At 40.9% G+C, this 15,543-nt stretch overlaps 1 protein-coding gene across 1 annotated transcript in view; it reads left to right on the top strand.

The window, feature by feature from the left end:
• The window catches only part of adgrd2 (adhesion G protein-coupled receptor D2), a 129,993-nt gene that overhangs the window by 50,125 nt on the left and 64,325 nt on the right, over positions 1-15,543 (top strand). Inside the window, exons 8-15 of the mRNA XM_033619824.2 lie at positions 7,010-7,121; positions 9,610-9,744; positions 10,099-10,207; positions 13,340-13,445; positions 13,527-13,582; positions 13,783-13,909; positions 14,030-14,133; positions 14,415-14,517. Coding sequence (XP_033475715.2) covers positions 7,010-7,121; positions 9,610-9,744; positions 10,099-10,207; positions 13,340-13,445; positions 13,527-13,582; positions 13,783-13,909; positions 14,030-14,133; positions 14,415-14,517 — 852 coding nt within the window. The remainder of the gene's footprint in view (positions 1-7,009; positions 7,122-9,609; positions 9,745-10,098; positions 10,208-13,339; positions 13,446-13,526; positions 13,583-13,782; positions 13,910-14,029; positions 14,134-14,414; positions 14,518-15,543) is intronic.

The raw sequence follows: 15,543 nt of genomic DNA, 5'->3' as shown, positions 1-15,543 counted from the left end.
CATTTTTCTTTAGTTAGCTGATTGGTTCTTGCCATAATATGAATTTTAACAGTTGTCCAATAGGGCTGTCGGCTGTGTATTAACCTGACTTTTGCACAACACAACTGATGGTCCCAACCCCATTGATAAAGCAAGAAATTCCACTAATTAACCCCGATAAGGCACACCTGTGAAGTGGAAACCATTTCAGGTGACTACCTCTTGAAGCTCATGGAGAGAATGCCAAGAGTGTGCAAAGCAGTAATCAGAGCAAAGGGTGGCTATTTTGAAGAAACTAGAATATAAAACATGTTTTCAGTTATTTCACCTTTTTTTGTTAAGTACATAACTCCACATGTGTTCATTCATAGTTTTGATGCCTTCAGTGAGAATCTACAATGTAAATAGTCATGAAAATAAAGAAAACGCATTGAATGAGAAGGTGTGTCCAAACTTTTGGCCTGTACTGTAAATGTTAGATTGAAAATGTGGGCAAGTGGTGAAGTGATTATGTGGGCACTCAGATGCAGGAGATATGGATCTAGATTGTCCTCTCCTTTGGATTTCTTGAGGTTAAGATGATTAAGTGCATTCAGGACTTAAGTCTGGCTTACGGATCTGAGTGAGAAACTGCTGTTAGGAGGATAAGGAATGGATGCAGGACCAGGGGCAGGGTCAACTGGAGCCAGATTATTAGGCAAACTATCATATAGATGTCCAGAGGCTATAAAGTGATGATTGAAGGCATCACACATATCTAATTTGTTTAAAATGTAGGCATTTCCACTGCTTATCTGTGCTGGGAGGGTGGAACTAGTCTTCAATTTTAGAGAATTTATAGTTTTCCAAAAACTGGCAGTATCGCTTTGAGAGGTTGCAAGAGAAGATAAATAATAATCAGACTTAGCCTTTTGTATCATGCCAATACATTTATTGCGCAGTTTCCCGAAGTGCAACCAATCAGGTGGGCTATTAGAGCGTCTTGCTTTCGACCAGGCTAAATCTCTTAGTCGGAGAGCTTCAGTAATGTCTGAAGAGAACCAGGGATTAGACCGATTTTTTTATTCTAAAGTTTTTGTAGGGGGCATATTTATCTGTGAGAGAATTAAAAACATTTGTAAAATACTAAAAGCCAGCTCAGAGTTTGGAATGAGGCCAACCCTCTCTAGGCCTGCACGAGACAAGTCATATAAAAATGCCTGTTTGTTAAAATCTTTAAAATTACGCTTCCTGAAAATGCGTCCACTAAATGTCTGACCTTTGACCATCCTTACACAAGCAGTGGGGCAGTGATCACTGATATCTTGAGCAAGGACTCCGCTGCACGGGTATTTAAGTGGTCTATTTGTTAAAATGAGGTCAATCAGAGTGGATTTGGAGTCATCTTTATAGTTTGGTCTAGTGGGAGAGGAGCTCAGCTGGCATAAATTTAATTCTAGGCATAAGTCTTTCAGTCTAGAAGAACTTGCAGATCTGCAGTCTAGATTCAAATCCCCCTAATAATTTGCCCAACTCATCTAAGGCTGAGTTAGGAGCAGAAGGAGGGCGATAAATCCCACTGATTGTGATGTGATGGTCACCCCCAACACAGACATCCAGAACAACACACTCAAAGCTATTAGGGACAGAAGAAGATAAAATTATATGTGCAGTCAAGTGCTCTTTAACATAGATAATTACCCCGCCCCCTTTTGATTTTCTGTCAACTCTGAACGAGTTAAAACCAGTAATAGTTATGTCTGAGTCTGAGACTTTTCCAGAGAGCCAGGACTCTGTGATGACAAGTATGTCCAGGGCAGTCTCATTTATCAGGACATTAATGAAATCACGTTTAGGCAATAAACTCCTAACATTTAAATGCAAGAATTTCAGCCCGTCACATGACCGAAATTCATGCAGTGATCTAAATTCACCAGGTTGTACGGGAGGAGAATTAATCTCAAGGGAGCTGACATTACAGGAGGGGTCTAGATGCTGCAATGACTTGCATTTTATATTGACAAGATTATTTGGGTTGACAGAGTTGCGTCTAGGTGGAGGCAAGAAATGCCTGCAGGATATAATGGGGCGGATAGGGAATGTAATACCATAGAGTGGCCGAGGGGGGGAGCTAGTGAAATCAGTAATAACTGTTAACACACATAATGATGAAGGCGAGGAAGAGCAGCTATTCTGGACATCCCTCCGCAAGAGGGCGCCAGCACCAGTTGAGGGTGTATGGCTGTGTTGAGTGGACAGGGGTAGAGGGAGAAGCACAGAGAGGCCAGGGGTGCGTCCCAAGTCTCTTATTTTTATAGTGCTACTGCTAGCTCCTAGCTTGAACCGAAAATCGTTCGAGGTCCGCCACCTTCTAGGCTGTCCCAAGTCTCTTATTTGTGCAGCGAGGAGCTAGCTTTAGGAGCTAGCAGCAAGCTTTAAGCAGCTACGAGCTAGGATGGTCGAGAGGTTCCTAACAGGAAGTCTTTTTCAACTTGAGGCCATGACGTATAAATACCCGCCCCCTACATCTGGCTCATTTGAACAAGATGGCAGAGAAACAGCGCAAGTGTACCCGTTACATGCATTCTTTGCAATGAAACGCTGTCATTCACATGCCTACGTGACTACAAAGAGTAACGTTAATGATATTTTCTGCAAGACTGTCATGTTGTAATTAAGTTTATTTCATTCACTATCCGTTACGTTGTTCAGTGGACTGTCGGTGATGTGTGGCTGTTAAATGTGCAGCTGCTCATGTCCAGAACCATACGTGTTGATATAACACCACGCACACACACACACACACACAAACACATTTGCCCATCATTAATTGTCCTGCATGTCATGTGAGTGGAATAATGTTTAATAGCTTGTAGGTAATATTAATTAGCCTATTAACATTAATATTATGTTGTTGTAAGCTACTGTCATTACCGTCTGTCCTGCATCTCTCTCTGTCACTGTCTCTCTCTCTGTCTCATTGTGTCATACGGATTACTGTTAATTTATTATGTTGATCTGTTCTGTACGACATCTATTGCACGTCTGTCCATCCTGGAAGAGGGATCCCTCCTCAGTTGCTCTTCCTGAGGTTTCTACCGTTTTTTCCCCGTTAAAGGGTTTTTTTGCGGAGTTTTTCCTGATCAGCTGTGAGGGTCATAAGGACAGAGGGATGTCGTATGCTGAAAAGCCCTGTGAGGCAAACTGTGATTTGTGATATTGGGCTTTATAAATAAAATTGAATTGACTGAGGCAGACTGACAGGTCTGATGTCTTATTCACTCAGCAGCTGACTTGTTGAATGATGGCGAGTGGATTTAATAATAGTGATAATAATGATGATGATAATAATAATGATAATGATGCTCATCACAGTGACAGTGGCAGGGCTACAGACCGTTCTTTAATTGCCACAAACTTTGGCAAATGACTCAATAACAATGGTAATACATGCAAAAGTGTGTGATCAAAGTCATGACGGCGGAGGGGGGGTGGGGGGGAGGGGTTACGGCTTTGATCAGCGAATATAATGTGACTTGGGATGTACGCCAAACGCTGGCTCCATTATGCAGCAAATCCAGCTGTGCCGGCGTCATCAGGAATGTGGAAAGGACGTCTCATGTCTCTTAAACCGACAATGCTCGCTCATCGCTCCTAGCACTAGCTCCTCACATTTTTTCCTAGGTGGGAGGGGCTAAACAGCTAGCAAAGTCGGTTAGCAGTAGCACTAGCAGTAATTTAAGAGACTTGGGACGGACCCCAAGTGATACTGATGAGGTTAATGGTCACTCGAGGGTAAGCTGTGACACAACGGCATCTTGTATGTTGGATGCATGCGTGCGGCTACCGGACTTCTTTAAGTGAAGGCCATCAGGCGAAAACAGAGCCCAGAATGAATCAAAATTGTGAATGAAATGAATCTTGTGGGAGATACACATAGACTGCACCCAGGAATTGAGAGAAAAAAGACAACTAAAGAGCTCTGACTCACGGCGCAGTGTTGGAATAGGGCCGGAGATGAATATGGTTTTTCCCCTGTTGATGAGGAGATCAAAAAGACCAATAAAATTGGCCTTCGTAAACTCTGAGTGCCAAGTGCCAATATGAACTATTATTTTTGTGATGGACAATGGAAGTGAAGATAAGAGACTGGGGAGCTCACTGAGCATATCAACGGTTGTGGCCCTGGAGATACAATGGGTGATTGCGTTGAAAAACCGAATTTTCATCACTAGCAAGTCACCAATAATGAGAGCCGTAGGAGGAAAAAGAGGAGTCGGGGTAGACGGCTGTGCCAGCGGTTTAACACAAACTCTGGAAGAGCTGGAGGAATTGAGAAGCGGGGCCGGAGGAGTAATGGAGTTGGAGAAGGATTGTATGATGCTCAATGCTGGTGAGGGGGGGCAACACTGTAAGCCTGGCATTGGGGTGGAGGTTCTTCTGGGACAAGGAGTAAAATATGAATTTACTGAGCGGCATCTGTGAGAGCGGACAGCGGGGGAGATGGGCATGACAGAGTGGGGTGAAAGCGCCGCAGAGGGGCCGACAGGCTCCAGAGCCAGAGAGGACAGGGGAGAGGGGGGTCCTGCTCCCCGAGGCTGGAGAACATGTTGAATGTGGACAACTTGTGGACCTTAGATGGGTGGGGACGGTTAAGGAGTTTTCCACCATGCCTGCCCCTGCCAGCAACAACCCAGCTAGGGGAAGTGTCGCGTCCCAGAGGGATCTTCGGCTTGGCTCCCTCGCGCTCCCAGTGGCGGTCAGCAGACTCGGGGACGTTGGTGGCAGCGACGGGGGACAGTTTTATCAAGTTCCTCAGTGGACACAGCAGTGGACGCTTTACCCAGGAGGACTACGGAGTCAATTGAGACTGTTTCTGCTATGGATGCAGTCGCAATAGCAAACATGGAGTCCAAGAGCTCTTCATCATCTCTGATCTGGTGTAAAACGGAGATTCTGCCTTCCAGCTCGGAGATGAGTTGTGATTTATGGAGACAGCCCTCGCATCCTGGTGAAGAGGTGAATGAAGGCATGAATCGTTCAGGGGTGGAGGGCTCTCATCAGTTGTTCCATCTCATTCAAGGCTTATGTTTGTCATATAGTATTTCACGATGTACATATCCTTCCATAGTCTTTCTTGTTTTGCTTTATGCGTGTTTCTCTAGCTGACAAGATCACCTCATGTCAAATGGTTGGTTGTCCCTCTCCCTTCTTCCTATCCTATCCGACTATAGATTAATCACCCTCCTTAAATTATACCATCTCTAGGGGTCTAATCGCCAAAGACTTTCCAGATTTTATTCTTATGTGCACGTTAATAATATTCTTTTACTATAAAAACGTGTCTCTCCTGATTGAAATGAAGCTCAGCATAAGTTAAATCAGGAAGACTTTCTTTGTGCTCATTCATTCACAACTCTCTCCATCCCACTCCCACTGCTTCCTCTAATCAGCTGACTATGGGTGTTCACTCTTCTAGTCATCCAATCAACCTCTGCCACAATCTCTCTCAGCCAATCAGGATGCCACTGCAAAATTTAATATCTGCTCTCTCTTCTGCTGCTGTCAGCCATCATTTTAGGTAGAATCTTTGCACCCTCCTCCACCCCATTCACCTCCAGCCATTGTATCCAGATTCCAGGACAAGGTCAACAGAGGCTCATTCCTCTACTCATCCAGATCATCAGCACTTCTCCATCTTACTCTCATCTCATCTTCACCACCTCTACCACTACCAGCGTCCAGGTTCCCTATTCGACTATGGATTCATCACCCTCCTTAAATCATACCATCTCTACGGGATCTAATCGCCAAAGACTTTTCACATTTTTATTCATATATGCACATGTTAATAAATATTATTTTACTATAAAAACGTGTCTCTCCTGATTGAATTGTTTTAAAAAGTGGGTCCAGCATGTGAACCTGACCCGGGGAGCCCACTGGTTGTTCTGGTTGTTATTGGTTTGTGAATGTTAATTGTTGTTACTGTAATTTATGTTACTGTAGTTGAAGCATTCTTCAGCGCAAGAATTTCCTTTGGGATAAATATAATTCTGTTGTGTTATATTGAATTGAATTGAATCAACTTGCCCCAAACCTGGGACAAATTGAGCTGCAGGAACATTTTTTTCCTGAGTCATATTTTCAGGGCCCTTTGTCATAGATGCATTCTCATCATTTCAATTGATAGGGGACATCTTGAAATATGGGTAGATGTTTTCATTGCAGTTCTGTCTTATGTCTCTCTGCGGAGAGGACAGCATGGCAGACAGACAGATGCTTTTTCTGCTCCAAAGCACTAGAGGGCAGTGTGCTCCTATAGATACACAATTATAACCGCTCATCATCAGCACTAGAATGATGATAGTAGAACAGAGCTGATAAATGCTACAGCCGCCTCCATACATCTCGATTAAGACATAGCTTGATTGTCCAGTTTTCACATTCAGAATTTCTGATCAAAAGCAGAATTCAGAAAGCAAAACATGCTCTAGCCCAGTTCATAGTGAGTACATTGTGTTCTTCCAAACTCTATTACCAAGTCGTTTTTTTGTCACTTCTGCCTCTGCAATATTGATGTGTGCAACTTGATGAGGTTGCATTATGACAAGTGTCGTGTTTCTCTCAGCGCTTGGCTCCCTTCCCCCCAGGCCTCTCTGCGCTCCAAGGCCACCTCAGCCCAGACTCAATGGATGAGCAGCACTCTGAAAAACTGTGCCTGTACTCACCCACAAACCTCCCCCTCTCTCTGCTCCCAGCTCTGTCTCCAAGGCTCAGCTCTTAGAGGGCCATATTGAATTCAGAAGGAAGGGTTTCACAACAGACAATGGCAAAATCCTGGATTTTACCCATCATTATAGGCCAGTCTATTGAACTGTGTGTGCTCTCTTCAGCCAAACTCTGTGTAGACTGTGGCAAACAGTAAGAATTTTCTCGTTATGTGGTATTTGAATGGTAATTTTGAAATGTAGCTCTTTCGCTTCGATGGAGGCAGGCAGAGCAGATGAGTGTTGCTGCTGCTCAGACACCACTGCTCCGTGTGTTCTAGGTGGTGAACGGCCCCATGGATGTGGTCAGGAGTATTGACCGGATGGTGACCAACCTGAGCCCTCACTTGATGGCAGAGACTGATCACCTCACCATTCACAGACCCAATATCAGTGAGTCACACACACACACACTGACATATAAGAACTTGAAACTAATATAGCAAAGGAATTTTGATATTAAAGGGTGACACATTTGAGCTAGATCAGGGTCCTTCATGGCAGTCCTTTAGAAAGCTGACTGCTCTGAAGAAAAATAAAACAAGTAAACAGTTGACCTTAAAAAAGGTATGGTCCATACACCAGTAGAAAGAGTAATCACACAGTAACAGAATGGAAAACAATCATACTAGAACTAGGTAGAAAGGAATTTTTGACTTAATCAAATACCAGTTAAAAAAAATAATGCTGTATGTAGAGCTAAGCATAATGTCCATATTATAGTGATATGATATGAGACTAGATATTGTCTTGGATTTTGGATATTGTCATAAGTGTGTCTTTTCCTGGTTTGAAAGGCTGCATTACAGTAAAGTGATGTAATTTTCTGAACCTGCCAGACTGTTATAGCTTTTCTGTTATTTGTCTTTACCATATCTACTGTACTGCTGATTGTTTATCAAAAATCTCATTGTGCCCCTCTGTAAGTGGGAGATTCAAATCACCAGTTGGAGACCCTTCAGTCAACTGGGATTCTTTGAAATCAAGCAGTCTGTTCTCATTCCAAAATCATCAAATACCGCAGCTTTGTCAGTGACTTCGGCATCAGACACTGATGCCAAAAGACACCTTTTGCAGTGGTATGATACGCTGCCGGACGGGCAACATCAGTGTGTAACATGGCCTGATGGCACCTGTCACAGTGGAATGATAGGCCATAGGATGGCGTCAGTTTAAAAACACTGCCAGTAACAACCCTATAGCAATAATATAACAAACTATAGGGCAGGTTAGGGTCGGTTGGGAATGGGCTCAACAAACCCTGGACTTTTCCCTGGGAGCCCAGTGTTTGCTTCTTGTGTGAATGTGAACCTAGCGAGTCATACGTAGACATGAAAGTCCACAGACAAAGCGATGACATGTGATGACTTAAGATGAGAACATGTCTTCTGCATGGCAGAAGAGAGGCTTTGCCCAGTCAAGCTCTGGAATAATGTTATTTTCTGCCTTCAAATTAGAAGTGGTGAATTCTCAGCTAACAGTAACTTAATATGATACAGTCTCTGACTTTTGTTTAATATTTAGTGCTGGCAAAAAATGTTGCCCATTTCCGATCCGTTGTTGGTAAAACTGTACTCACCAGAGTAATAGCTGAGATCTCTGAACAAAATTATGTCCAATGGAACCTATTTTTATCTATCTATCTATCTATCTATCTATCTATCTATCATCTGCCACCTTTTACTTACAATAATGGAGGAATACGCAGAAGTCTACAAACTTTCAAAGTCAAACTTACTTTCAAAGTAATAAAATCAGACATACCACAGCACTTGTCACATGCACTGTGAAGATTTGGTCATGGAACTTTTAAAACCTCTATTTTTCTTTTAATATCCTTACCTCGGCATTGTACTTAAGGATGTAGTAAGAAACATCTCAAGTAGATTCCTGAGATAAAAAAAAATGAAGTACTGACTTCTTAAAACCTAGCAGGATAAAGTTGCCATGGTAATGCTGTTCCAGCTCTGATTAATAAATCTTGATTAACCTTTATTGTTGTTTTGATTGTGTGGATATTAAAAACATCTAGGGGGAAGCACAGAAACTTATTTTGTTACATAAATATAACATGAGAAAACATATTGTAAAGTTAATATGATTTGACACAAAATACATATTTTTAGATATATTTTATTGTTAAGGATATACAATACAAAAGTTCTTACATCATCAATATAGACTTTTACCCAGACTGATAACAGATTTTATATGTAAGGAAATTTCCTAATGATGAAACTTAAGGGACTGTCCTTGGGAAGGGGGTAGCTGGGTTGTGTTCCTTTTCACCCTTGCGAAGCCACAGATATTTTTCCTTGAGCCCCCCTGAGTGACTGGCAGAAAATTTCTGACCCTCCCTCCACCATGAATTAGTTATTGGATTTTTAAAACTTACCCTTTGATGTTTGAAAGTTAAAAGTTGAAGATGAAATCTTGGAGTTTAAAAAAAGCCTTGATTTTCACTCTTATCTTGCAAGCTAGTTAATTAGTGCAAGCAGTTTAGTTTTGGCCAAATGTTAAATGAGATATAGAATAAAGTAATTTTGATTAAATATTACTATTTTATGGTCATTTTTGTTTGTTTGTTTGTTTGTTTGTTTTCCTGATGAAAGCGACCATTGCATATGATGTGTCCATGGACTGTAGGAATTTCAAAAATCCATGATAATTTCTGTTTTTACAGTTTCTGGCTGTGGTAAATGGTGTAATTTGGATGATTTTTAAAGCAAGCTTTTTTTTTTTTTTCTTTAAAAAAAAAAAAGCTTTGCACCATCCCCTCCCCCAACATAAGTAATAAACAGTACCTAAGATGCGCTTTCCTCAGGCTTTTTATGCAGAGAATTAACCATTGGTTTTTGCTCTTCGTTTTCTGTCTTTTCAGAACTTGAGGTGCAGCAGCAGAGGCTGCAGGAAGGATCCAGAGGATCAAACTTCTGTGGGCCTGAGACAGAGAAACACACCAACCTAGACTGTATTTCAGTCCCACATCAGAGGATACAGGATCTCCATAACAACGGTAGGAAGATGCTGCAAGAACCAATCATCTTCCTTCACCTGCACTTAAAGCAGTCACTTATTCAGACTTATTTATCACAATGCTGAGTGTTTGCAAAGAGAGAAGACACAGTTTAGTCTTGCAAGTGAACGACAGACTTATGAATGTGTAGCATGGATTCACCTACTTATACTCTCAAGGTCTTGCAGTGAATTGCAGATGGAGGCACATTGTTGGGCTTTGAAACATCTATTCATCTTGAACAATAAGTGATCCTAAATGAACTACATTTCTCTTAGTAGGCTATACTGTTTTATTTGGCTGTCTGTCGCAAGCTGCAAAAAGAATCATGTTGCTGTTGTGTTGAATGCGCAGGCTTCCAAAAGCTCACGTTGGTCAACACGTGGTATGCCTCTCTGCGGCCTCTTTTCAGTCCTGAGGAGAACATCACCATGGTTCCTACTGTCACTGATGGCAGCCAGAGGTAACATACAAGCACAAGTGGAGCTGGAAATTAACCTTTCATGTCATTTTCTACTGCACCATCACCACACCTGTCACAGTATATAGGTGGGCTATTGAATAATAAATACAGAATGTTACAGTAATGCTGAAAAGTGGTTTTGTCTGCCAAAATAATGATTATGCCCACACTTGTGCCCCAGCCTTTTAGATTTTAGACATTTTATTGTAGAATCAGGCACTACATGTTGCAAGAGTTTAATCCACCGGTTGTTGTCACAGATAAAGCACAGACTCCATACCATGTGCCAGAGAGGCACGCTAATGAGTTAGCATACATAGGGGCTGTACACATTGTTTCACCTGTGTTTGAGAAGTCAGTATGTCTGCTCACACTATCCTGTGCTAGTTCTAAATGTCTGTTTTCAGCTATTGTTTTGATGTACGCTGCAACACCTCATTAAAATAGAGCAACTGTTAAGCGGTTAAGTTCTTACTTAAGCTTGTAGAATAAAGGTATCAACCTACATGACACAGGGTTAACACTAAGTTACTCTATGCTAAAACATCAGCATGCACAATAGATTGAGCTAAACTAGAGATGACTGTAGGAACTCATTTGAAGGTGCTAGGGATGCACGAGAATATCAGCATGTCATCGGTATCAGCCGATATTGGCTTTAAAATGAATTATCAGAATAAGCCAACATGCTTTTTCTTATTTTGCACAATGAATCACATGAATATCACATACATCGTAAATCATTCTATTTCATGTCTTCATCTGCTGGTGGGCCTTTGCAATAAGACTATGCATGCATAATCTGATGTTATTTCCACTACAGAAGAGACTTGATGATCACTGAACATCGGTGGGGAAAAATAAAAATATTGATATCGACATTGATTTTTGGACAAACAAGTTGTTATCAGCATATCGGATATTGGCAAATAATCCAATATCACGCATACCTAGAAGGTGTAGAAGGTGCTGTATGTAATTCGGTAGAAATTTCTTCAAATACTGACACTTTAGGTGGTAGCCAGACCAGATCACCAACCCAAAATGCCATAATTTGAAGACCTGGGAATGAGACTCAGCAGTCATGTATATTTCTTCAGAGTTACATGCAGCATTTTCAAATATTACATATTATTTATGTTAATTATATTTAGTCTAATTCATTTCCTAAGTGGTGAGTGGTGAAGTCAGGTTACATTTGCCCCATTAGGGGTCGCCAAAGCCTCACAGGGAGTTGCAAAGTCTTCTTGTTTTTAAGGGGTGTAAGAACCTTTTTAAAAAAAAAAAAAAAAAAACTTTGTGGAAAACCGAATGCATTTATTAATATTAAAAGTTTGATTATTATTCAAGATATTCATTCATTCATTTTCTGTAACCACTTACCCTTTAGAGGTCATGAGGGTGCTGGAGCCTATCCCAGCTGATATTGGGCGAGAGGGGGGGTATATCGTGGACTGGACACCAGACTATCGCAGGGCTGACACATAGAGACAACCATTCATGTTCACATTCACACCTACAGCCAATTCAGAGTCACCAATTAACCTGACGTGCATGTCTTTGGATTGTGGGAGGAAGCCGTACTACTCAGAGAAAACCCATGCTGACACAGGAAGAAAATGCAAACCCCACACAGAAGGGGTCCGCCACCCCGAGGTTCAAATTCCCCACCTTGGGATCAAACCAGGAACCCTCTTGCTGTGAAGCAACAATGCTAACCACTGTACCACCATACTAAAGATATAAACATTGACCTGAACGCAAGCTATACTCACTCTCTGCTGAACAGCCTTGTCCTGTGTTAGAAAAGTACACCATAGCACGCAGCACCATAGAGCTTGTATAACAATGGCTAGGAATCTGAGAGATGAAAACACTGAAAAACTAAGCCTACAGAGAGCTCCAGGTATGACGATTTTCAGTAGGCCGATGCAGAAGTTAGCATCACCCGGGTTCCCTTGTCAAAAAGCCTATAGGACTTTTTAGTTGGATTCTGGATTATTGCAGAAAATAAACTCAATGGCAAACACAAGTTTATGATACCTACACATTTTGTTCACCAAGATAATCTCCACTAATGAACACTTCTTTCATCATTTTTGAAGTCCAGATTCAGTCATCAGAAGTAAAAAGCTAATATTAGGCTATAAACAAATTACACCACAGTCGCATTACTTATTACTACCACAACAAGGCTGGAAAGCCGTATTCACTTGATGATGTTCTGTAGTCTAATTTAGCCACTTGTTAGCAACCATCGTTTTTAAGACACTGACAAGAGTCTCAAAAATATGGGATTTACTGACATATTTTATGTCGTAGAGCAAAACATTAAAGTCTTCAGCTGGTGTTAACTGCAGACCTTATTTCAGGCATCTAACCAAAAACCCATTCATAAAACCCATTGACTTTAAGACGAAGAAAGAGGGAGTGCTGAAATGCTAACTAATTTCCAGGTTTTAGGACTCATTCCTACAGCACACTAATAAGTATGTATGATCGTTTTAAATTAGAAAATATATAATACAATCAGAGATTCATATGAAAAGTTCTTAAATATATCAGAAAAACTCATCTCTGATACAACGATAACAGGAAATAATGTGCCCAAACTTCATTCGAAGTGTTTGTTTTACACAAACTACATTCTCTATTTGGGTTAACTGTACAGTTTATCAGTTGTTCTGTACTTTATTGTTATGCATTGAATATAATATGAAATTTCCACAAAAATATGTCACTTGTCACTTGTCAGTTTACTCAGTGAAAGAAAGGGGGGTCCCTTAAGGAGAAAGTTTGGGAACCACTGCCTTAGCCATTTCTATACTGGAATCAAAAGCTAGCTTGTTGCATTTGAAACAACATTTTTGCTCAGATGTTGGCATAACAGTTGGAAAATAACATTAAATTTAAACACATCAAACAACTGTTTTTATGAGGACTTCAGCTAATGCAACAACTTCATGGTGTCATTGCGTTAAGAGATGTGTTTTCAAAGAACTGCAAATTTGCTTGCAAAGAAAATTAAAATGCTAACTCTTTTTTTTGGAGTAAAACATATTGTACATATGAGGGTCATAGCTTACTCTTTGTGTCCATTGATATAATGTGTGAGTTTGTGTATATAATCAGGTATTTGGGCACCTTCCTGGGCTCCTCTGTCATATCCACCACAGTGCTGGGAGACGACCAGCCAGTTAGCACAGCAGTTCATTACCAGCTCCAGCACATAGCACAGGTTGGTGAAATCTCTCAAATCTCCACTATTTTTTTTCTTAATTAGACATAATATTCATTATTTAACCCATACTTATTACAGAACCCCACTGGTACTGTGTATGATCCAGTGTGTGCCTTTTGGGATTTTGATCTCATGTAAGTACAAAAGAACGTTTTGAAAAAAGTGTGGATAATTTAGAGGTCTCATATTTTGCTGTAATAGCACAGTTATCTTACCTGTTTGATCAAAAAAATGTGATAAGTGCTGCATAACTTTAAGAGAGGGTAATATTTTCATTCTTGACATTCTTCTGTGTATGTAGATATGTAACTATGTGCTGTTTGTGTCTAACTAGTCCAGAGGCTGGTGGGTGGTGGAATACCAAAGGTTGTGAGGTAGTGTCCAAACAATATGGATATACTGTGTGCTACTGCAACCACACCACCAATTTTGCATTGCTGCTGCAAGTTTATGAGGCCCAGGTAACACTGCTGTCTCCAAAGATCACTGTGTATTTTGTGTAGGCTTTCATCTACAGTATTTGTTGCTATTTACAGCTCTTGCACCGCGTGTGTCTGCGTGTGTGTCTGTTTGTGTCTCAGAGGAGCCCGCAGAACGAAAAAGCTCTGCAGGTGCTGACGTTCATCGGCTGTGGAGTGTCTCTGTGTGGCCTCCTCTTCACCTTCATCCTCTTCATCGCTGTGGGGTGAGTCACAAACATCACAGAGTGCACTCTGTAAAGCGCAGAGGGTGAAAAGCATTTCATAAAACCCTCCCAGATTCACATCAATAAATGGAAGAAAAAAACAGCACCACAGTGAAACATTTTTGAAAAATCCTAAGAAGTGATGGGGATCAAATGTTGCATGCTGTGTGTGTGTGTGTGTGTGTGTGTGTGTGTGTTTGCATGCATGTGTGTGTGTGTGTGTGTGTGTGTGTGTTTGCGCATGTGTGTGTGTGTGTGTGTGTGTGTGTTTACCTATGCAGTGTCCCTAAATCTGACCGGACCACCGTCCATAAGAACCTGATTGTTGCTCTGGGCATTGCTGAGCTGCTGTTGATGTGCAGTGACTGGGCGTCTGACAACGAGGTGAGACTCCACTTATGATATATTTGTACATTTACAAGTGTGTTACAATAGGTGGGAAATTCAGAAATAAATCCAAAAATTATTTTTTCTACATTCTTCTCAAAATAAAAATGTGCTTGTAAACCATCAAATTTCTTAGCCGCAGTAAAGCACACAGTACACAATGAGAAGACATGACCTGAGAGTTATTAGACAATACTCACTGTTTTGGTTCACACTTGCCACTTTCAGTCTTGTTTACAGCCACAGTAGGCATCTGTTTTCAATAAAAATGCTCTTAAAAGCAGTGGTGGAATGTAGCTAAGAACATTTACTCAACTACTTGCATTTTATGATACTTTATACTTTTACACCACTATATTTTTGAGGCAAGTATTGTACATTTTACTACACTATACATTTATTTTAAAGCTTTACTGGGTTAAAGGAACAGTGTGTAAGATTAAGGGGGATTTGGGATCAAGTGGTGAGGACTTCAGATTGCAACCAGCATAGAATTCCCTTAGTGGTCTTTGTTCAAGAAGTTTTTAGTGGGAGCTAAATTATCCTCAGAGGTCTCTTCCTCTACAAAACAAACAGAGTAGGTGCTTTAAACTGCTTTAAACTGTTTTTCCACCACTGCTCATCGCAACAGGGCTGTCAAGTATGATGGCTGACACAAAAACATGAATGTCCCTATCTAGAGCCAATGTTTGGTTTGTCTGTTTGTGCTACTATAGAAACACGGCAGTGCAACATTGCGATCTCCATAGAAGAGGATCTACTCCCTATGTAGATATAAACGGCTCATTCTAAAGTAACAAAAACACAACACTTCTTATTTTCAAGTGATTATACACTTAAGAAAACATACTTATTGTTATATTCAATTTCTGCCTACAGTGGAGTGCACAGACATTTGCGGGGGCAGGTGCTCAGTGAAAAATAAGGGCACCTTGTGCGGCATGTGGAACTGCCGGCTATCTTATTATTATTATTATATTATTATTATAGCAGTGTGGGATTTTTAAAAAACAAAACAAAAAC

Source organism: Epinephelus lanceolatus, chromosome 9 (genome assembly GCF_041903045.1).
Source record: "Epinephelus lanceolatus isolate andai-2023 chromosome 9, ASM4190304v1, whole genome shotgun sequence".
Classification (NCBI taxonomy): Eukaryota; Metazoa; Chordata; class Actinopteri; order Perciformes; family Serranidae; genus Epinephelus; species Epinephelus lanceolatus.
This window is presented reverse-complemented; position numbering and strand designations above follow the sequence as displayed.